The sequence below is a fragment of the Electrona antarctica genome (genome assembly GCF_951216825.1).
Source record: "Electrona antarctica genome assembly, chromosome: 2".
Taxonomy (NCBI): domain Eukaryota; kingdom Metazoa; phylum Chordata; class Actinopteri; order Myctophiformes; family Myctophidae; genus Electrona; species Electrona antarctica.
In genome coordinates this window covers 50,989,943-51,013,347 of record NC_136807.1, presented here as the reverse complement: position 1 = coordinate 51,013,347, position 23,405 = coordinate 50,989,943, and the positions used below count along the sequence as shown (strand labels likewise).

Here is a 23,405-nt window from a genome sequence, read left to right as displayed (position 1 = left end):
GTGTGATCGAGTAGGGCGTTCATTTACGTAAAAAAATAGCAAAAAGAAACAAAAAGGTTAAATGCTTTGATAGATAAAGAAGTTTCCTCGACGAAATAGAATGCTTTGAATGATGTGAGATAAGCCTTTCTGAGCAGACTGGCTCAGGATGTTGTAAACAAATCAACAGCCGCCTGGAGGCCTGTCTATCTGTCTGCTAATGCCATCGACTGGTCTGTCTATGTCTGTCTTCTATAATGCCCCATCGACTGGTCTGTCTGTCTGTCTGTCTGTCTGTCTGTCTGTCTGTCTGTCTGTATGTCTGTCTGTCTGTCTGTCTGTCTGTCTGTCTGTCCTTCTATAATGCCATCGACTGGTCCATGGTGAATGCTCATCAGACAGACGGACAGGTAGTGTGTCTTCTTGGCCAGACATACACTTCAGGACACAGTGGAGAGTCTTATTGATTTCCTCTCCTCTAATCATTGCTCTATCTCTCTCTCTCTCTCTCTCTCTCTCTCTCTCTCTCTCTCTCTCACTGCCCCTCAGACCACGTACCGAACTGCTCTCGGTTCACCTGGTAGCCCCTCTGCTATACAGATCTATAAACCCCTGCTATACAGACCTGGAAACCTCTGCTATACAGATCTATAAACCCCTGCTATACAGATCTATAAACCCCTGCTATACAGACCTGGAAACCCCTGCTATTGACCATATGCAGACAGTGGCCATCTTGCCATTAATGTTAAAGGCAGGGTGGTAACTAGGTGCAATTTCCCATTGATAGTTTGCCCCTTATACATCCAAACAGAAAAGTTATGTCACATGCTACCAACCTTGGGGAAGGAGGGCAGGTTGTAGGGTTTTAAGGTATCGTGTATAGGGTACCAACCTTGGGGAAGGTAAAGGGTTTTAGGGTACCAACCTTGGGGAAGGTAAAGGGTTTTAGGGTACCAACCTTGGGGAAGGTAAAGGGTTTTAGGGTACCAACCTTGGGGAAGGTAAAGGGTTGAAGGGTTTTAGGGTATCATATAAGGGTACCAACCTTGGGGAAGGTGGGCAGGTTGTAGGGTTTTAGGGTATCATATTAGGGTACCAACCTTGGGGAAGGTGGGCAGGTTGTAGGCCTCCATGTTCCGGCGGGGCAGCTTGGCGCTGTGCGGGTGGTGCGGCGGAGGCGGGGCCGGGTGCGAGGGCGGGGCGTGGCGGGTGGGCCCCGCGGGCGGCGGCTCGCCCATGTCGGTGCCGCTGTCCCTCTTCTGCGGCGCCTTGTCGGCCTTCCTCAGCTTGCGCACGCAGGCGTACTCGGCCTTGCTCGTCGTCTCCTGGGGCGGCGGCGGCGGGGCTGTTGTTGGCGACACCTCGGGCTCTCCTCCTCCCTCCGCGCCCTCCCCGTCCGGGTCGGGTGGCGCCGGCGTATTGGCCGGCACGGCGGGAGGGGCCGGGGTGTCCGTCTGGCCGGCCCTGCCTACCATGGCATAGAGGGCATCGTCAGTAGTGCGCGCGCCCGTGGCGGAGGAGGAACGGCGGCCAACCTCCGAGTAAGTGTGCTCCCCGTCCTCCCCGGCCCCAGACGGGATGTGAGGGAGCTGCCTGTCTTGAGAACGAAGCTCAGAGTTAGATTTAGGTGTGAGGATGCTATAGCTGCCTTTAGATTAACGAAGCTCGGGAGTTGGAGAGAGGTGAGGATGCTGCCTGTCTTGAGAACAAAGCTTAGAGTTAGATATAGGTGTGAGGATGCTGCCTGCCTTGAGAATAACAATGCTCAGGGTTAGAGAGAGGGTGTGACTATGCTGCCCCGCATCTCTTGAGATGAACTCATTCGCTGAAGACACCGCCACCTGGTGCCTGAATCGATACTCGTAGATTGCCACGGTTTCCGCCGTTCACTTCAGTGTTGTTAACCGTCTTATTTTGAAAGCCGTTTATCTCGGAAATGGGGAAACGGCAAGTGTAAAATCGCTACAGTATATGTAACAGGTCCCGCGAATGCTATCGAATTCACCCAAAACATGCATTTTCTTAAGCGTCGATCATATCGTCAAAAGACGATCTCGGCAGCGAATGAGTTTTTAACAAAGCTCAGAGTTAGAGAGAGGTGTGAGGATGCTGCCTGTCTTGAGAATGAAGACAGCTCAGAGTTAGAGAGAGGTGTGAGGATGCTGCCTGTCTTGAGAATGAAGACAGCTCAGAGTTAGAGAGAGGTGTGAGGATGCTGCCTGTCTTGAGAATGAAGAAAGCTCAGAGTTAGAGAGCGGTGTGCGCTGTCCAGCCAGGACAGTGCTTTTCAGATGCCTCTGCAAGGCCAAGGCATGCAAGGGCTGCTATTATTACATGTTCTTACCATCCATACATCCCCTGTGCTGTAGAGGTTCGCATTACCATATAACTTCCTTTATCTAGATTCTAGAGGCTGCTATTGCCATACTGTAGAGCAGGGGTTCTCAACATTTTTGGCCGGGGACCCCCGGAAATGCTTTGGCAATGTCTCGGGACCCCCGCCCCGCCCCCTCCCGACCCCCAATATAAATTGACTGCTACAATAACCTTAAACCATTTTGGGCGGGAACCCCTTTTGGTGTTTTAAGCATTGTTATAATTTAGCTATTGAAAAATAGCAGATCTACAAGCTCATAGCGCGCCACCGAGTGGCGCGCTACGAGCTTGTAGGTCTGCTATTTTTGAAAAATCGTGAAAATAAAATTAAAAAAAACTTTTTTTTTCTTCTTTTTTTTTCGAAAATATTTTTGGGACCCCCTAAAATAATTTGGCGACCCCCCGAGGGGTCGCGACCCACGGGTTGAGAACCCCTGCTGTAGAGGTTTGCATTACCATATAACTTCCTTTATCTACAATCTAGAGCCTGCTATATTGCCATACTGTAGAGATAGTTGTCCCTATACTGTATTGACTGTAATTACATCCATCCATACTCTTTACAATATAGATAATAGGCTGCTATTAATATCCACAGCCCTAAAACAGTATTTATTCTTATTTGATTTGACCTGTAAAAGGCAGCTACTGTATAGCCTATACTTCACAGACAGTCCAACCAGACAGTAACTTTTTGAGTTATTCCGAAATGAAGAAAGTTGGGAGAGGACTAAAGTATGTCTTGACACGTTCTGAGACTGAACACCAAACTGAACTCTCAGTAAACTGCCCCTATAGCTCAACGAATCTGGCTAGCCGGACCGCAGCTCGCTCCATTGGTTGCTCAAGAAGCCACTGAAGCACTTTGTATATACGGCCCGGTGTCGGAAACCGGAGGATTTAATTAATACCTGGATCTCTCTCCCTCCGACGGTGCCGCGGTGGGACATTTGTCACGCTGTAGGACATTTGTCTTGGAGGAGCGAGGGCGTTTTGCCATTTCTTGCGACAGGAGGTGTTTATGGTCACTCAGAGATGGATTACAGAGGTGTCTGTATACTGGACGTATGACGTTGGCTCGTGAGACCCAGAGCCATAGAGTTAGACAGAGTTACGCAAACTCCGTTCACTTCATGGGGCCAGTCCAATTCTTCTACATAGACTTCTATTGGAAAGTCCCTATTTAAAGGGTAAGACCACTTTTTTTTAGGTTTGAGTTGTGCAAGTTACCTTGCCATGATGTAACTCCACATGTGGACAAGAAATTAAAAAATATGTTCCAGTGATCAGAATTGATAATTCAAAATATGCTCCTCATTGATTTACATTGTATGCTAAAACACTCTCAAAGTCACTCTTTTAGTACGTAAACAAACACAAACAAAGTTGATTCAGACAATATGGAGCTTCACCAAAATTCATGTCGTTTTATTTTTTCATAAAAATGTTAACGTCCTGTTGATTTTACTATTTGAAGATCTGGACCCCGATCCACGGATCCAGTCCGGGTTTTCTTCCCAATAAAATGGACAAATCAACAGGAAGTTAACATTTTTATGAAAAAATAAAACCACATGAATTTTGGTGAAGCTCCATATTGTCTGAATCAACTTTGTTTGTGTTTGTTTACGTACTAAAAGAGTGACTTTGAGAGTGTTTTAGCGTACAATGTAAATCAATGAGGAGCATATTTTGAATTATCAATTTCTAATCACTGGAGCAGTTATTTTGTATTTCTTGTCCACATTTGGAGTTACATCATGGCAAAGTAACTACACAACCCAAACCTCAACAAAAGTGGTCTTACCCTTTAAGGCTTCAAATAGGGACAACCGGAAGTTTACGGAATGCATTGGAGTCTATGGCCCTCATTTATCAATCGAGTGTAAAATCTGGCCCAAATTCGAGTGTAGGATTCGTAGTACACCCACGTCGGGTCGGCATTTACAAAGTGATCGCAGACAGCTGTTTCTTCCTTAATTTCGTTCGGACGTTTATAAATGTGACGGCTGAAATCTATCTGGCACGCCCTATGAAATCAAGCCTCGCCCTCGTTTTTGCGACATGAACAACTGCAGTACGACCTTGGAAACCATAGTTACATGACGAAAAAAGTCAATAAAAAAGTCACCCCCACTCTCATACACACACAGACGCACGCACGCACACGCAACTTGCAAGTCCAACTGGTTTGTTGTCGCCTATCTTAAATAAATAAAGAACGAACACCTGTATGAATTAAATAAAGCTGTAGCTGTAAAGTACCCTGTCTGTTTCTCCTCTCGCCTCGCTTGCCTTGCTGCCCCCCACACACACACACACACACACGCACATACGGGCCGTGGCCCAGTCAGTTTAGAGCTGGCCCAACTGAGCCTTGTGCATGCAACTTTCTGGTTAGTAAACCACAGCATGCAAGCCGCCTTTGTTTTAAAATGGTTCCCCAAACCGTTCACAGTTCACACTTCTCTATCGGCCGTGGATGCGCCCCCCCCCCCCCCCCCCCCCATGCTAATTTGCCCAGTCAATCATTTGATCCGCGCTACGCGCCTGCCGTGTGTTGTTAGTTGTAGCCTATATTAAATTATTAAAGTATTTATTCATTTAATATAGCCTACAACAATATATTACTGAACGAAAATCTGAACCTGCATGTGAACAATGAATTAAATAACAAATAGGCGCACACACACGCTGCTGTTTTCCTCCTCTCCTGTCCTGTCTGTCTCTATCACTGTGGTCCGTTCATGACACCGCGACCATGCACGTTCATGACAATCTATTTAGATTACCTCGCTAGTCGCAGTAGTCAACTGACAATTATATAAATGTGCAGCCTAAACCAGCCTCATGTGGCACACTGGCACTGGTGGGCTGGCAGCCTGGCTGGGTGGTTTAGCCTATACCTAACTCCGATGCGGTCAGCGGTCCCCAATTTTGCGCTGGCACGCCGGCACGGCACATTTTGGCATTCGAGCGACGCGTCGGGTTTATTAAACGAGGAGGAGATTGCACATAGGCTACTGTAACTCCAGAAAGACATCGGCCTGCTGTAGATTCGGCTACAGTAGGCTACCCATGTTGGGACTCTCCGCAGCTGCAGCGCTGCACTATAGCCTACTCTCCAACGTCCCGTCATGGAAATATCCTCAGCCCAAATCCTCGCATGTATGCGCTCATCATGCAAAACACTGTTTATGGCTTACGCATCTAACTTGCAACATTGTTTTTAAATGCGCGATTTTAATTGCTTGCTTGTAAAGTTGGAAATCTCCTACTAATTTCATATGACACAAAGACACATCGTTGATGTATTCCTTAACTTTTTTTTCTTTTTTACATTTAGCCCATATACATACAGTTTTATATAAACATTTTAGGAGTGAATACATATGTTTCGATGCCTGTGACAGCCTCTCAGCTGGTCAAACAATGCTGCTCCGCTGTTCTACGACAGAAAAACAGGTGAGGACAAAGCGTACGACAGCTCCCGACCAGACGTGGTTTTTGTCTTGGCTCAAGTTCAAAATCAAACGTTGGCGCAAATGGTAAATGCCGAAAATTGCGGTAATTTCGGCGTACACCCATATTTTGGCGTACGCACGGTTGATAAATGAGGGCCTATGTGCACTGCTCGTGTGAGTACATGAACCACGTGACCGGGCTGTTTTCTTCCCCCTCAATGTCGCAACTCTTCTATTATAGATGGCTCTGGTGAGACCATACCTCCTGTATACCTCCTCTGCCTTATCCTTTTGACACACGTGTACACATACATCTTGGCTGCAGGATGACAAACTTTCTTTTACATACCATATAGTTGATCTTGTCTCTAAACTAAGACAAAAACGTGTTTTTTCGTATAGAAATAAGTTTCCAAACTCTACTAAAAAAAGCTATAATTGAGGCCACTTGTCTCTCAGTCCTGGACTATGGTGATATAGGTCTGCTGCTCCATCACTTTTGAAGAGCCTAGACACTGTGGTGGACTTAAGGTGGACTACGGGCGATAATTACGGTACCCACCACTGTGTACTTTATGTGAACTCAGTTTTATCCTCTACTCTGACTGAGAGGCGGGATAAACAGTGGTACCAGCTTTTATATAATGCTATTGCTGGGATGCTCCCTGCCTTTATTTGCTCCATGCTGGAACTGAACGATAGCGCCTATCAGACTCGCTCTAGTGATTTCTTAAACTCAAGGTTCCTCATGCTCAGACAGAGCTGGGCAACGCAGCTTTTTCTGTCAGCGGCCCAACATCTTGGAATGAACTCCGAAAATCTTTAAAACTGAGCTCCCTGACATCATTCAGTTAGTTCAAAGGAATGCTCCAAAACATTTTAACAGTGAGTGTTCCTGTCATTTTATTTTCTTTATTTTGATTGTTTTTGATTGATTGGCTGTTCTGCTTTAAGTTCTTGTAATTTACCCGGATTTTTAATGTAAGGTGTACTGGATGTATTTTGATTGTATTGTGTTGTATTGTATAACCTCGGCTACATTGAAAATGAGGGCTTGTCCTCAATTGTATTCCCGAGTTTAAATAAAGGTGATGATGATGACATGTTCACGCATGTATAATTGGCGCTTGGTCAATAACAAACGTCGTCGTCATCATCTTCCTTTGTTCTCACTATGCATAATAGCCTGGAGGGATGATTTGTGCCGGATCATTTTGAAAGAGGAACAGAGACAATGCTGTGTACAGTATCAGCACTCAGTGACATTGTTAGATCTATGGCTGTACTTTTGGACTAAAATAAATAAAGCTCATTGACCGTAAATTGGAGCCTGGATTTGTGGACTGGCTGTTTGTTAGAAGACATTAATCCAAATTTGTCTTGTCCCTACTGAGCATAAACTGAGACGGTATGATCTGGTGTCCTTTCTTTCTTTCTTTCTTTCTTTCGAGACCATGCATGTTGTCAGACTGTGTTAGTACGTCTTTCTGTCTAACGTATGCGCCCCGTTTAAAAATGAGAATTTTTATTGTGCTCTATATTGTACACCTATATGATTAATATGTTGTGTCCTTGTAAGTCCGTGTGGTTTGCATGCACACAAACAACAACACAGCTGCTTCCAGTTAACTTGACAATCAAGTCGGCTTGGAACGTGGTTAGTTCTGTATTGCATGTTTCCTTAAAGGAGCATTCAGAGATTTGGGTGATTTGGAAAAAACCCTGGTCCGCCCCGGTAACAAGATGTGCACATGCACGCTCTACAGTGGGGGGACACGCGACAGGCCAACAGCACGCACACCAAGGCCTTGGTATGTCGTTCATGAAAATGCGTATAGTTCACAGGACTATTAAAAATAAGGCACCCAAGGGGCACGGTGGCACAGTCGGTAGTGCTGTCGCCTCACAGCTAGAAGGTCCTGGGTTCGATTCCCGCTGGGGACGCTGTGGGTGCTGGCAGCGTGTTCTCTCCTCCGCGTCATCAGTGCCCATACCCAAGGCGGGGTTTGGCGAAAGGGCCTTTCTGTGTAGAGTTTGCATGTTCTCCCCGTATCCCCTAGGGTAGATACCCTCACAAAAAACATGAAGTAATCCTGGTCTCTAAACTACCTCCCCCTGGCCAGCCGGGGCGCCTGATGGAGGGGAAAGGAAGTGGTCGGAATAACGTGTTCCTTCCACGCGCTACGTCCGGCTGGTGAAACTTCCCCCCTGTCAGGTGAAAAGAAGCAGCTTGGACTCCTCATGCATAGAAGGAAGCATGAGGTTCCAGACCCACATGAGACCCAGGGTGCCGGCCCGATTCCGGCGAGCCGCCCCGCGTCCGAAACGGTTGAGAAATGACAGAGTTACCATGTGGGGGTCCCTCTACTGTACCCTTCACTGTACTGTACTGTCACTGTACTGTACTGGCACACCCGGAATCAACATTGTTAATACGTGCGTGTGTGTTTGTGTGTGTGTTAGATTGCGCACCGGTGGTGAAAAACAACCATGCTGTTTTCGTGCTCAGACGCACCCACCCAGCCAGCCACCCACCCACCCATCCAGCCAGCCACACACATAGGTCCTCATTCACAACGGCGTTTACGCTCATACCGTTACGTAACGTGAGCGGAGCGTGAGCGGACAGGCATTTACGTCGATTCCCACATTACGTGGGAATTCATGAACTTCAACGTGAACTTGACGGTGACGTCGGATGGTCGGAATCTCCGCTAAAAGCTGCGCCACCTCAGAGGGTCGTGTACTGCTTGCGTAGATTTATTCAGAAGGCTTTAGTCTTCATGCTGACTCAATTAAAAGTCCCCAAACCTCAGATAAAATATGTAGGCATGTGTCAACATTGGTCAGCACATAAAAAAATGATAGCTTATATAAAAGCCAAGTATCACTTGTATGCCTAAATGCAAGCATTCTAGAGGCAGGTTAGCCTAGAGTCCCATACAGAAACTGCCCCTGCAAGCCCGACACCTTTTTATTTATTTATTAGGATATTTCTAGCATGCGCGATTGCGCTGCTCACTTGACAGCTTTCTACTCGCAGTGCAACGCGTTGTGAGCTTGTAGATCGGCTCTCGCGGACTCGCGCTACATGTTAAAAAACAAACTCACAATTATTATAAGAACATACACTTATCTGCATTCTGCACTGTACGAATCCAATGTTGTTTAGTGTAGTAATGCCTGCAGTAGGCCTATTGAAATTGTTTTGTTACGGAGCTCCTTTGAGTCACACTGTCGGTGTGAGCACTGTTCTTTTGGCAAATCTAGTGAGCAAATATAAGACTTCCGGTGGACGATCTCTTCAAAATAAGAGTACCCTCTAGAGTATTGAAAAAAAGTTTAATTTGCACATTAAAACTATAAATTAAGCATTTAAACGATGCTATAGGACACACATTATGTTTCTGTGTAAAAATAAGTAATAAGTAATGTTTCTGTGTAAAGATAAGTAATTAAAAAGTTATCTAAATGGATAAATGCTATTCACTGGAGAGCATGGACTTTATAAAGTGGACGCTGGACAGAAATCCCTGCTATGTTTCGACTAGTGTGACATACGCACGCGTCCGGGGAGACCTCCTCTACAACACCACACTGTCCGCTAAGCAGCAGAGGTGTAAAACAAAAATTGGCACCAGGTCACAGGTCAAAAAACATAAAAAAACTTCCCATTTCCAGACTACAGTGGACTAAAGTGGACGCTGGACAGAAATCCCTGCTATGTTTCGACTAGTGTGACATACGCACGCGTCCGGGGAGACCTCCTCTACAACACCACACTGTCCGCTAAGCAGCAGAGGTGTAAAACAAAAATTGGCACCAGGTCACAGGTCAAAAAACATAAAAAAACTTCCCATTTCCAGACTACAGTGGACTAAAGTGGACGCTGGACAGAAATCCCTGCTATGTTTCGACTAGTGTGACATACGCACGCGTCCGGGGAGACCTCCTCTACAACACCACACTGTCCGCTAAGCAGCAGAGGTGTAAAACAAAAATTGGCACCAGGTCACAGGTCAAAAAACATAAAAAAACTTCCCATTTCCAGACTACAGTGGACTAAAGTGGACGCTGGACAGAAATCCCTGCTATGTTTCGACTAGTGTGACATACGCACGCGTCCGGGGAGACCTCCTCTACAACACCACACTGTCCGCTAAGCAGCAGAGGTGTAAAACAAAAATTGGCACCAGGTCACAGGTCAAAAAACATAAAAAACTTCCCATTTCCAGACTACAGTGGACTAAAGTGGACGCTGGACAGAAATCCCTGCTCTGTGACCTGGTGCCAATTTTTGTTTTACACCTCTGCTGCTTAGCGGACAGTGTGGTGTTGTAGAGGAGGTCTCCCCGGACATGTGCGTATGTCACACTAGTCGATACATAGCAGGGATTTTTGTCCAGTGTCCACTTTAGTTGACTTTAGTCTGGAAATGGGACTTTTTTTATGTTTCACCTCACTGTATGGCGTGCCAATTTTTGTTTTACACCTCTGCTGCTTAGCGGACAGTGTGGTGTTGTAGAGGAGGTCTCCCCGGACATGTGCGTATGTCACACTAGTCGATACATAGCAGGGATTTTTGTCCAGTGTCCACTTTAGTTGACTTTAGTCTGGAAATGGGACATTTTTTATGTTTCACCTCGCTGTATGGCGTGCCAATTTTTGTTTTACACCTCTGCTGCTTAGCGGACAGTGTGGTGTTGTAGAGGAGGTCTCCACGGACATGTGCGTATGTCACACTAGTCGATACATAGCAGGGATTTTTGTCCAGTGTCCACTTTAGTTGACTTTAGTCTGGAAATGGGACATTTTTTATGTTTCACCTCGCTGTATGGCGTGCCAATTTTTGTTTTACACCTCTGCTGCTTAGCGGACAGTGTGGTGTTGTAGAGGAGGTCTCCACGGACATGTGCGTATGTCACACTAGTCGATACATAGCAGGGATTTTTGTCCAGTGTCCACTTTAGTTGACTTTAGTCTGGAATTGGGATATTTTGTATCTTTCACCTCGCTGTATGGTGTGCCAATTTAATTTTTACACCTCTGCTGCTTAGCGGACAGTGTGGTGTTGTAGAGGAGGTCTCCCCGGACATGTGCGTATGTCACACTAGTCGATACATAGCAGGGATTTTTGTCCAGTGTCCACTTTAGTTGACTTTAGTCTGGAAATGGGAATTTTTTTTATGTTTCACCTCGCTGTATGGCGTGCCAATTTTTGTTTTACACCTATGCTGCTTAGCGGACAGTGTGGTGTTGTAGAGGAGGTCTCCACGGACATGTGCGTATGTCACACTAGTCGATACATAGCAGGGATTTTTGTCCAGTGTCCACTTTAGTTGACTTTAGTCTGGAAATGGGATATTTTTGTATCTTTCACCTCGCTGTATGGTGTGCCAATTTAATTTTTACACCTCTGCTGCTTAGCGGACAGTGTGGTGTTGTAGAGGAGGTCTCCCCGGACATGTGCGTATGTCACACTAGTCGATACATAGCAGGGATTTTTGTCCAGTGTCCACTTTAGTTGACTTTAGTCTGGAAATGGGACATTTTTTTATGTTTCACCTCGCTGTATGGCGTGCCAATTTTTGTTTTACACCTCTGCTGCTTAGCGGACAGTGTGGTGTTGTAGAGGAGGTCTTCACGGACATGTGCGTATGTCACACTAGTCGATACATAGCAGGGATTTTTGTCCAGTGTCCACTTTAGTTGACTTTAGTCTGGAAATGGGACATTTTTTTATATTTCACCTCGCTGTATGGCGTGCCAATTTTTGTTTTACACCTCTGCTGCTTAGCGGACAGTGTGGTGTTGTAGAGGAGGTCTTCACGGACATGTGCGTATGTCACACTAGTCGATACATAGCAGGGACTTTTGTCCAGTGTCCACTTTAGTTGACTTTAGTCTGGAAATGGGACATTTTTTTATGTTTCACCTCGCTGTATGGTGTGCCAATTAAATTTTTTACACCTCTGGTGCTTAGCGGACAGTGTGGTGTTGTAGAGGAGGTCTCCCCGGACATGTGCGTATGTCACACTAGTCGATACATAGCAGGGATTTTTGTCCAGTGTCCACTTTAGTTGACTTTAGTCTGGAAATGGGACTTTTTTTATGTTTCACCTCACTGTATGGCGTGCCAATTTTTGTTTTACACCTCTGCTGCTTAGCGGACAGTGTGGTGTTGTAGAGGAGGTCTCCCCGGACATGTGCGTATGTCACACTAGTCGATACATAGCAGGGATTTTTGTCCAGTGTCCACTTTAGTTGACTTTAGTCTGGAAATGGGACATTTTTTATGTTTCACCTCGCTGTATGGCGTGCCAATTTTTGTTTTACACCTCTGCTGCTTAGCGGACAGTGTGGTGTTGTAGAGGAGGTCTCCACGGACATGTGCGTATGTCACACTAGTCGCTACATAGCAGGGATTTTTGTCCAGTGTCCACTTTAGTTGACTTTAGTCTGGAAATGGGACATTTTTTATGTTTCACCTCGCTGTATGGCGTGCCAATTTTTGTTTTACACCTCTGCTGCTTAGCGGACAGTGTGGTGTTGTAGAGGAGGTCTCCACGGACATGTGCGTATGTCACACTAGTCGATACATAGCAGGGATTTTTGTCCAGTGTCCACTTTAGTTGACTTTAGTCTGGAATTGGGATATTTTGTATCTTTCACCTCGCTGTATGGTGTGCCAATTTAATTTTTACACCTCTGCTGCTTAGCGGACAGTGTGGTGTTGTAGAGGAGGTCTCCCCGGACATGTGCGTATGTCACACTAGTCGATACATAGCAGGGATTTTTGTCCAGTGTCCACTTTAGTTGACTTTAGTCTGGAAATGGGAATTTTTTTTATGTTTCACCTCGCTGTATGGCGTGCCAATTTTTGTTTTACACCTCTGCTGCTTAGCGGACAGTGTGGTGTTGTAGAGGAGGTCTCCACGGACATGTGCGTATGTCACACTAGTCGATACATAGCAGGGATTTTTGTCCAGTGTCCACTTTAGTTGACTTTAGTCTGGAAATGGGATATTTTTGTATCTTTCACCTCGCTGTATGGTGTGCCAATTTAATTTTTACACCTCTGCTGCTTAGCGGACAGTGTGGTGTTGTAGAGGAGGTCTCCCCGGACATGTGCGTATGTCACACTAGTCGATACATAGCAGGGATTTTTGTCCAGTGTCCACTTTAGTTGACTTTAGTCTGGAAATGGGACATTTTTTTATGTTTCACCTCGCTGTATGGCGTGCCAATTTTTGTTTTACACCTCTGCTGCTTAGCGGACAGTGTGGTGTTGTAGAGGAGGTCTTCACGGACATGTGCGTATGTCACACTAGTCGATACATAGCAGGGATTTTTGTCCAGTGTCCACTTTAGTTGACTTTAGTCTGGAAATGGGACATTTTTTTATATTTCACCTCGCTGTATGGCGTGCCAATTTTTGTTTTACACCTCTGCTGCTTAGCGGACAGTGTGGTGTTGTAGAGGAGGTCTTCACGGACATGTGCGTATGTCACACTAGTCGATACATAGCAGGGACTTTTGTCCAGTGTCCACTTTAGTTGACTTTAGTCTGGAAATGGGACATTTTTTTATGTTTCACCTCGCTGTATGGTGTGCCAATTAAATTTTTTACACCTCTGGTGCTTAGCGGACAGTGTGGTGTTGTAGAGGAGGTCTCCCCGGACATGTGCGTATGTCACACTAGTCGATACATAGCAGGGATTTTTGTCCAGTGTCCACTTTATAAAGTCCATGCACTCCAGTGAATGGACTTGGGCACTCCAGTGCATGGACTTGGGCATTTATCCATTTAGATAACTTTTTTACGTTATTTAATTACTTATTTTTACACAGAAACATAATGTGTGTCTTCACAATAACTGTAATGTAATAACAATACTAATAATGTAATGTAATAATTATTTAATTAACTACGCTTTTATTCTGAAAGCAACCGGATGTCTTAAATTTGCTAGCTCTCTGGCAGGAAGTTCTAGATTTGCGAAAAGAACGGAGCCGTCGGTGTGTGTGTGTGTGTGTGTGTGGACAGTCCAATCTGGGTGAAATTCACATTGGAAAATGAATATAACGGCGAGCCTGGCCCGGACAGAACAGATTATTTCTATGGTTCACAGACATGCCGGTCTGACAGACAGACAGCAGTCACGAGGGCTAATTAGCCCTATAGAAATATAGAAGTCCACATTATTGCATCAGCGCGTGCAATTCGGCCAGTCATAGTTTTAAGCCAGTGCACCTTAATTAATTATAATATGGGGAACTTATAGCTAGGCTGTAGGCTACTACATTGATCTCATCATGAGATCAATCAAGTTTGGTGCCAAATGTCCCGTGAATCATTTTAATTTTTAATATGACGACATCATGAAATGAACCTGCACTCAGATCTGACAAAGAGGAGGCTACCCGCCGTATATGGTTGAAAATTTAAATAGCCATAGGCCTATGCCTACGTGTCCATGATCAGAACAAATCCATTCTCCACATGGCATTCAGACAGATGACAGTGAGATGATATTAATCTATTCCCCGCATGAATCAATGCAGCTCTGATAAAAATATCGGATATATGTTTTACCTCTGCAAAGGTGTGAGTGAGCAATTGTTCAATAGAAAATAAAAGGCTTTATAATATAATTGCCAAGTATAGGCTAGCTTGCTGCCTTGGTCCCGAACTTAAATAAATAAATGGCCAAGCTGCATTTTATACCGTAAGTCAGCTTGCCATTGCCGTAGCGGTGCGGAGCAGCGTTCACCGTTTTGTAAGCTTGGGAAAATGATTTATATAGTTTAATGGTAGGCTATAGACAATATAAAGAATCACGCACAAATATAATGGTATATGGATGTAAAAAAAAGAGACTGCAGGTGGTGGTCGTCGCTCCGGCGCTTGACATGGTCAGATCATTTTCTTTTAATTTCCTGTCCTTTGATGGATTGAGTGTCAGTTTGTACAGTTTGTATGGTAGGCCTATAGTGGTATACTTTATACAATGGTGCAAAAACTTGTTTGTGGTCCTGTGGAATTATGAAATTAATAGAGGGCTATATTCATGATATATCTGCACAGCACTGACTGACCGCGGCAGTATAGCCTAATTTCTGTCCAGCAATCATTTTAATTTTAATTTGTGAAGCCACTATACTGGAAAATATCATTATTTTGTTGCATTCCGTCAAGAGGACCTCTATTTCGTTTGAGCTGTAAGGCCTATAGTTCTTTTTTTTTTTTTACTGCTGTCTGCTGAGTCATGCTTGACGCCTTTTATGGTGTGAAATGGGGCGTGGATCAATGCAAATGAAGTTATCCGCTGATTTTCCGATCATTTGGCACCCGCTCGCATTCACCTGCGTACCTCACAACATACACCTGCGTACCTGTGGTACACACCGCTCTTTGAATTGCACGGCAAAACAACGTTGCGTGATCGGACGGAATTTCCCGCATCTGTTTACGCTTCCGTTCCGCTTCCGTTACACTCTTGCGTATTTCTCCTTTGTGAATGAGGACCATAGTCACTTAAGGAAGTGGTTGCACCACTTAAAAAGGGAGTAGCACCACAACTTTTGTTCAGTGCAAAGTTAAAAGTAGTATTGGAAAGGCCTCTTTTTTTTGTATTCTGCAGCTGTCACATGGAATGGGTTGCCTACAGTCACACAACATTTATTGTGTCTACTTCTACTTTCAAGTCCTCCCTAAAGAGATTTTTAAGATCCACATAGTCACGATGTTAGAACTAAATTGTATATACTATTGTATAATTGTTTTTCTTTTACTGCAGCATTGTGGGATCACAATGGCAATACACCTCTGGGTTTTCTCATGTAATCCTTTTGACTAAATTGTTTGTTTTTGTACACATGCTTGTTGTCAATCAATCAAACGTTTTGGAGCCTTGTCGGTTCGACCAACTTCACAACAGTTGAGATTCAAGGCTTCTGCCTGATAGCATTATAGCGATAATATAATATAATCATCATCATCATCATACTATAATTCTGACAATGTCTGAATATGTGTGTGTGTGTGTGTGTGTGTGTGTGTGTGTGTGTGTGTGTGTGTGTGTGTGTGTGTGTGTGTGTGTGTGTGTGTGTGTGTGTGTGTCAGAAACACCGCCGTATCTCCTCACTGCCTGCACCAATCACTCCCTTTTCACACAGGCATTGACCATAATAATATGGAGGTCTTAACGAAGCCCTTTTTTCGATTTTACACATTAATGATTAATAATGAATTTATTAGTGAATAAAAAATGCGAAAACACACCCAGGACGCAGTACCCCCTGCGGCCACAAGGGCAATATCTCACAACGGGTAAGGGCTAGTATAATATAATATAATATAAACACTCACTTTTGCCATTGCAGTTCATCTTGTTCATCTCAGTGTCTGATTTACTGATGGAGCGAAGTTTGCTTGACTGCCTGAGGATTCCCTGAAAGTACACACATACATGTACACATACACATAGACATGTACACACATACATACATATACACACATATACATATACACACATATACAGTTTAGACTGTCTTAGGGTTCCCTGATGACAAAAGAAATACACATTGTACACAGTTCAACATGTATTAACACATCCCCTGCGATTCGCGCTATTCCCGAATTTTTTCCCATTGTCTTTCCCTGCGGAGCACGCTATTCCCGACTTTAGTTTTATATGATTTATTTGACGTTTTTTGACAACTTTTAAGACATTTTTCCGTCGGACAACCCGGTCGGTCACACGTTTGGATCACGTGACCCAAAAAAACCCACTTCCGCTCAATTCTCACGGCTTCTGGGAAATCGAGGCACAATGTAGTCTATGGTGTGTAGTCCATTGATCTCTGTTCCTCGTTAATGTTTCGGATCACAGCGGTGGAATATTTTTCGACTCAAACACAAACGATGGAAAACAATTTTCAGGTGGATTTTCATGGAATGGAGGTACAATCGCGAGGGGGTGATCCGTCAAAGGTTAGTGAAAAACGAAAGCTACCTCCCCCTGGAGATGGAAGGGAAAGGAACTGGTCGGAATAACGTGTTCCTTCCACGCGCTACGTCCGGCCGGGGAAGCAGCTTGGACTCCTCATGCATTGAAGGAAGCATGAGGTCAGTCCGCTGCCCTCCCCAGCTTGGCAGAGGAAGTGTAGCGCCCAGGATTACATTAGATAATTGACACTGGGTGAAAAACGGGGTTGCAAAAAATATATATATATGTCAGTGGTAGGTTAGCTTGTAAAACTGTTATTCTCCTCGAGAGATGGAGTACTAATTAAGGTTTTAATTCCTGCTGAATCAAGTTACGCTGGTTTCACACTGGACGCGGAAGCAGCGCGTAAACAATTCAAACGCCGAAACTTAACGCTGAACACAGGGTCCCGGGTTCGATTCCCGCCGGGGACGCTGGATGCACTGGGGGCGTGCAGCAGCAGTGGTGGAAGTAGTATTCACAGTTTTTACTTGAGTAAAAGTATCAATACCTCAATGTAGAAATACAAGTTAAAAAGTCTGGTGTTCAGAATTCATTTGGTAACAGTGCAAAAGTATTCAAGTAAAAAGATACTTAAAGTACCAAATCCTAATATCTGGGATTCTTCGTCCAGGCTGCGTTTTGGATCAAAACAAGCTTGATATGTGGCTAATTTCTAAAAACGATATGATCACTGCTCTGATTGGTGGTAGGCCTAACCAATAGAGTCCGTTTGAATCTTTTTGTAACCGGCCCTTTTGGGGGGAAAAAAGTACTGAGAAGGACGAAACTAATATCCACGCAGCGATGATGATGATGATGTCTGGCTACGCGAGGCTAGACTCGTGCGGTAACCCCAAGCCCCCATGAAGGGCTCTGGCTAACGTTGAAGCTGCCACTACCTACTGGCCAAAAGTGGAACTGCAGCACGTTAATGGAGATGGACGGACGTTCAGTGACGGCATGTGCGTAACGTGCGTCAACTCGGACCGCTCGAGCCATTTCCGCTCGCTCAAGCCATTGAGTTATAATGGTACTTCCGGGGCAGTCTTCCGGGTGCTTCAAAACCGCCACTGAGCAACTTCTATTGAAATTAATAGCAGGGGGCGGGGCTGTCGTTCCCGGTCCTCACTCTATCCTTTATAACTAAAGGCCTATTCATAGTCTGGATTTTCGGTGGTGAGGTGACCACCGGAGCTGAAATAACGTTGAGCAGTGGTGAGTAAAAACAGAGAGAAGGGCTGCTCTTCACCGCGGCTTGTGACGTCATGTTGTAGTTCGGTGGTCACCTAACCACCAAAAATCCAGACTATGTATGAGTCTTAACCCTGACACCCGGCGCTTCGCAGCAACGATTCCGCCGCGTCCGGTGTGAATCCAGCGTTTGTCGCCCCCTCCAGGTCAGAGCGGTTTATACTCACCATGTCCATGAGGCGGTGCTTGCTACCTTCAGAAGAGACATTGTGCGTCTTCCCCTTCCTGTGAACACACAGCAGCAATTCATAACACATTATAATAACACATCACTAGAGCTAGTAGTGTTGTAGTATATACTCGAGTCCTTGACTTGTCTCGAGACCACATTGGACTGCTCGGTCTCGTCTCTGTCTCGACCCTTAATTTGACTTGGACTTGGACTCGGTCGTGGACCAAGGGACTCGGTACTCCCCCCCCCCCCACCGAGTCAACTCGAGTCACTACAATGCAATGAAAAATAAATGTATTTATACACGTTAATATGAAGAGCCAATTCACATGAACATTATCAGATAATTATATATTATGAGGAGCCCATTCACATTAACATCATACTAGTGCTGTCTGACGCTAATAGACAGCTATGTTAATTAGGTAACGGAGTGCAGCTGACGCGCCTGCCTGCTTTCGCAGTGTTTTCTGTACCTATCACACTCGGTCTCGACTCGGACTCGCTTTAGGTGGACTCGACTACAACAGGGGTTCTCAACGTTTTTGGCCGGGGACCCCCGAAAATGCCTTGGCAACGTCTCGGGACCCCCGCCCCGCTCCCTCCCGACCCCCAATATAAATTGACTGCTACAATAACCTTAAACCATTTTGGGCGGGAACCCCTTTTGGTGTTTTAAGCATTGTTATAATTTAGCTATTTAAAAATAGCAGATCTACAAGCTCATAGCGCGCCACCGAGTGGCGCGCTACGAGCTTGTAGGTCTGCTATTTTTGAAAAATCGTGAAAATAAAATTTAAAAAAAATCTTTTTTTTTTTTTTTTTTTTTTAAATAATTTGAGGACCCCCTAAAATAATTTGGCCACCCCCCGAGGGGTCGCGACCCACGGGTTGAGAACCCCTGGACTACAACACCAATAGCTATGGTACGTAAATAACGGACAAGACGAGACGTGGACACATTTCCGCTGAGGAAAGTGAAAGTATGTGAGGTGAGCGTCAAGCAGCGTTAATACTGTGATATAACGGGGGGGCACGGTGGCACAGTCGGTCGTGCTGTAGCCTCACAGCTAGAAGGTCCTGGGTTCGTTTCCCGCTGGGGATGCTGTGGGGGGTGCTGGGGGGGCGTGTTCCCTCCTCCGCATCATCAGTGCCCATATACCCGAGGCGGGCTTGGCGAAAGGGCCTTTCTGTGTGGAGTTTGCATGTTCTGTACCTAGTATCTGTATACTAGGTACCCTCACAAAAAACATGCAGTAATCCTGGTCTCTAAACTACCTCCCCCTGGCCAGCGCCTGATGGAAGGGGAAAGGAACTGGTCGGAATAACGTGTTCCTTCCACGCGATACGTCCAACTGGGGAAACTCCCCCCCCTGTCAGGTGAAAAGAAGCAGCTTGGACTCTTCATGCATAGAAGGAGGAAGCATGAGGTTAGTCCGCTGACCCCCCCCCCCCCCCCCCCCCCCAGGTTGGCAGAGGAAGTGTAGCGCCCAGGATTACATTAGATAATTGACACTGGGTAATAAAAAAAAAGATGGGTTGCAAAATCGTGGGATAAAAATTAAAAATAATAATAATAATGTGATATAATGGTGTGTCAGGAGAGATGTTGAGCATGCAGAGAATCACACCTTCCTCATTCATGTCCAAGACATTCTGCCATATCTTGACATCATCTCATGCTCATTCTCTTCTGTTATGTTGTTGGTTAAACAGTCCATTATTGAAGCGTGACAGTGACAGTGACCGTACCGTGCATGTCGCTGTAACATGGTTGGGTGTGTATCTCACCCAGGCGGCAAAGGGAGAGCTCTCGAAATTGACGCTCGTACGGAAGAACGACTATTGCCTGCAGTTCCCCTTAGTGGACCAGCAGATGTCGCTATTTCCCCTCCTACAGGCTGCAGAAGCAAATACACGTATACCCCCATTCAAGTGAATGAGCTTTTGGCCCAGACTTTTACACTTGACTTTGTTACGGTAGTAAACATTTTCAGAAATACTTTATGTTTTCAGTCGATAGTTTTCTCTTTTCAAGCATCATGATATGAACTCACCTCTGGCAGCCCACACACAGCACCACGATCTGGATGGTCACTATTAACACTGCCCGCCAGGATTAATTAATCTATTTATCGCGCATTGCCAAGGTTTACCAGTATGGGTTAGCACCCCAGCCTGTGTCCTCCGTGAGGAGGAAGCCCAACAAACCCTCGGTGAGGCCTTTAGGAGGGCCATTCAAGCAGCAAGGGGAGCCCGCAGCACCACCTTCTCGCTCGGGTGGAGTCTGCGGAACTATTGCCCACCACTCCTGAATGAAGTGTCTGTGCTGGGACTCTGGTGCAACGCACAGGTCCTGGGCATGGGGAGAGCAGGAGTGGACCTGGTGAGACGTAGGAGGGGCCCGGACAGGAGTCAACCCACAGTGCCTAGTCCTTCCATGCACCAGAAGCGTACCTCCCAGCCCTGGTAGAGTAGTTCTGGAGTAGTTCCAACGGATTGTGTGGCCCTGGTTTTTCCCTAATGGGACTGATCGAGGGTAGCTACTGGGACGTCAGTCGGGACTCGATCACCTGGGTCGTCTGAGTGAGGGGTATGATGTTCGAGAGACCCGAAACCCTGATGACCTTGGGATACATCACTGAGGATACGTCCCAGGTGTATCCATGCGATGTTTTTTGTTATACCGCTTTCAACCCTTATTTTGAAGAGCCAAATATCCGTAACCGGCTGTTCCGATCATAGATATATATAAACTCTAGATAGCTCACCCGCGCTGTTGGCCAATGGAGAGCGACGTCGTTACGTGGCGGCCATCTTACCTCGGGCCACATAACATTGTGTCTATGGGGCATGTACTCTTAAATGACCATAACTTGCTCAATTTTCAAACGATTTTCAAACGGTTTGGTTTGTTATAAACGTCAGAGACGTCCGCATACTTATATGCTTTTATACGACGTTCATATAAAAATAAATTAAGCAGATAAGCATCCTGAATCATAGCCACGTTGACAACGTTTGTAATAAACCAACCCTGTAAATCCGTCAAGATTTGAGCGAGTTATGACTGTTTCTGTTTGAGCTGCCATTGAACATACTGTACTGTAGCCCCGAAGTAAGATGGCTGCCAGGTGAAACTCCGCCTTGAGCCATCTAGAGTTTATATATATCTATGGTTCCGATGACATAGTGCTGTGTGTGGTGTCTTGACCGGTTGTCGTTATCTCGCTCGGTGCAGAGAAAACCTGACTGCGAGTATCACAGCGCCTGCTGTCGGCCTGTTTTCACCAGAAACGACATTCATTGCGCCGATTTGAAGATACAGGCCATTGAAAGCAGCACATAGCGTGCAAGTGGATGCGCGCGCATCTTCAAAATGGCCGCGGCCACTGTCCCACTTACACTGCTATGCTAACGAGCGGCAGCTCTTGATGCGATCCGATCAAAAGATGGATTAAAGAATACAAAACCTATAGTCTATGGCAGGGGTTCTCAACCCATGGGTTGCGACCCCTCGGGGGGTCGCCAAATTATTTTAGGGGGTCCCCAAATTATTTTCAAAAAAAAAAAAAAAAAGCAGACCTACAAGCTCGTAGCGCGCCACTCGGTGGCGCGCTATGAGCTTGTAGATCTGCTATTTTTCAATGGCTAAATTTTAACATAATGCTTAAAACACCAAAAGGGGTTCCCGCCCAAAATGGTTTAAGGTTATTGTAGCAGTCAATTTATATTGGGGGGCGGGGCGGGGGTCCCGAGACATTGCCAAAGCATTTCCGGGGGTCCCCGGCCAAAAACGTTGAGAACCCCTGGTCTATGGCAGTGTTTTTCAACCGTTGTTGTATCAAGGCCCATTATCTTTTGGGCATTTGAGCCACGGACCACCATTTGCCTCTCAGACCCAAAACTTTGAATATTTTGTTGTTGTTGGATAAGATGCTGTCCACAATTCCATGCTGTATTGATGTTGGCTCCATCCATAGAACAGGCAAACGTTGATCATAATAATAATCATTCTGCATTCTCCTTGTAAATTAAGTAATGCAGATGTTTAACAATAATTTAACTCTTGAGAGCGTAAATTGAAACCAAATTTACGCTCTTGAGAGTTAAAGATCTATAAGTGGTCAGATCTATAATGGTTATATACCAACTCTCCATCATTTAGCTGGGGACCACCGGGAACCCCCTCAAGGACCACCGGTGGTCCCCGGACCCACTGGTTGAAAACCAAAAGACAGACAAATTCTGGAGCATGTGGTCACCCCTATGGAACTACATAGGAATTTTGGATGCCACAGAGAACGTATGAGAATGTCCCACTACACTAACTGTCATCTTTATTTTGAACGGTGCAAAAACATAAACAAAACAAATGTATTTTGGTTAACACAACCCAAGGACCCCCCCCCCCCCCTCCCTTTTTCTTTTCTTTTCTTTTCTTTTTTACTTTTCTTCTTCAATTTTCTTTTCTGTTTGTTTATTATTTCATTTTTAATGTTTTTAGTTATCCTTTGGACACTGATGTATATGTTGCCTAGATTCGTTTTGGCATACGACGTTTGATGTTTGTATGCTGTAAGGTGTCAATGTAAAAAATCAATAAAAATTATAAATTACAAAAAAAGAAAACCACCGGTCTACGGTTCTGGCGGGGCGGGCCAGAAAAAAAGTAATTCTACGGTTACTATACGTTTCTGGCGGGCTCCATGTTAATGAACTCACCTCTGGCAGCCGACACACAGCACCACGATCAGGATGGTGACCACGAAGGCGGAGGCGGCAGCGATGCAGCCCAGCAGCAGGACCTTGCCGACGGGAGGAGCCGTGAAGTTCAGCCCGTCCTGCATCGAGGCCATATGGGGGCGCTAGCGAGCGCTTGCTGCGGCTGCTGCTGTCGTCGTCGTCGTCACACACGCGCTCTGCACGCTCACACACATGTATACGCAGAGAAGCAGCGCAGCACCCGCTGCGCTGTCGCACACACACGCACGCACGCACACACACACCCACTCACTCACACACACATGTACGCAGAGAGGCAGCGCGCGCGCTCCCGCTGGGATCTGTGGTGGGAAAGAACAACAGGTGGTGTGTAATTAGAAAAATGATCTGACATTTGCACACAGAGTTAACCCCTGCAAGCCCAGCATCCCTATTTCTTGG

General features: G+C 45.6%; 1 protein-coding gene across 1 annotated transcript in view; it reads right to left on the bottom strand.

Annotated features, from left to right (window-relative positions):
- LOC306933998 (uncharacterized protein) overlaps positions 1–23,089 on the bottom strand; it is a gene marked incomplete at both ends in the record, with an annotated part of 38,983 nt that extends 15,894 nt beyond the window's left edge. Inside the window, 4 exons of the mRNA XM_079516389.1 lie at positions 1,083–1,579; positions 16,195–16,276; positions 18,235–18,292; positions 22,965–23,089. Of these exons, the coding sequence (XP_079372515.1) occupies positions 1,083–1,579; positions 16,195–16,276; positions 18,235–18,292; positions 22,965–23,089 (762 nt within the window). The remainder of the gene's footprint in view (positions 1–1,082; positions 1,580–16,194; positions 16,277–18,234; positions 18,293–22,964) is intronic.
- Positions 23,090–23,405: the final 316 nt, after the last annotated feature.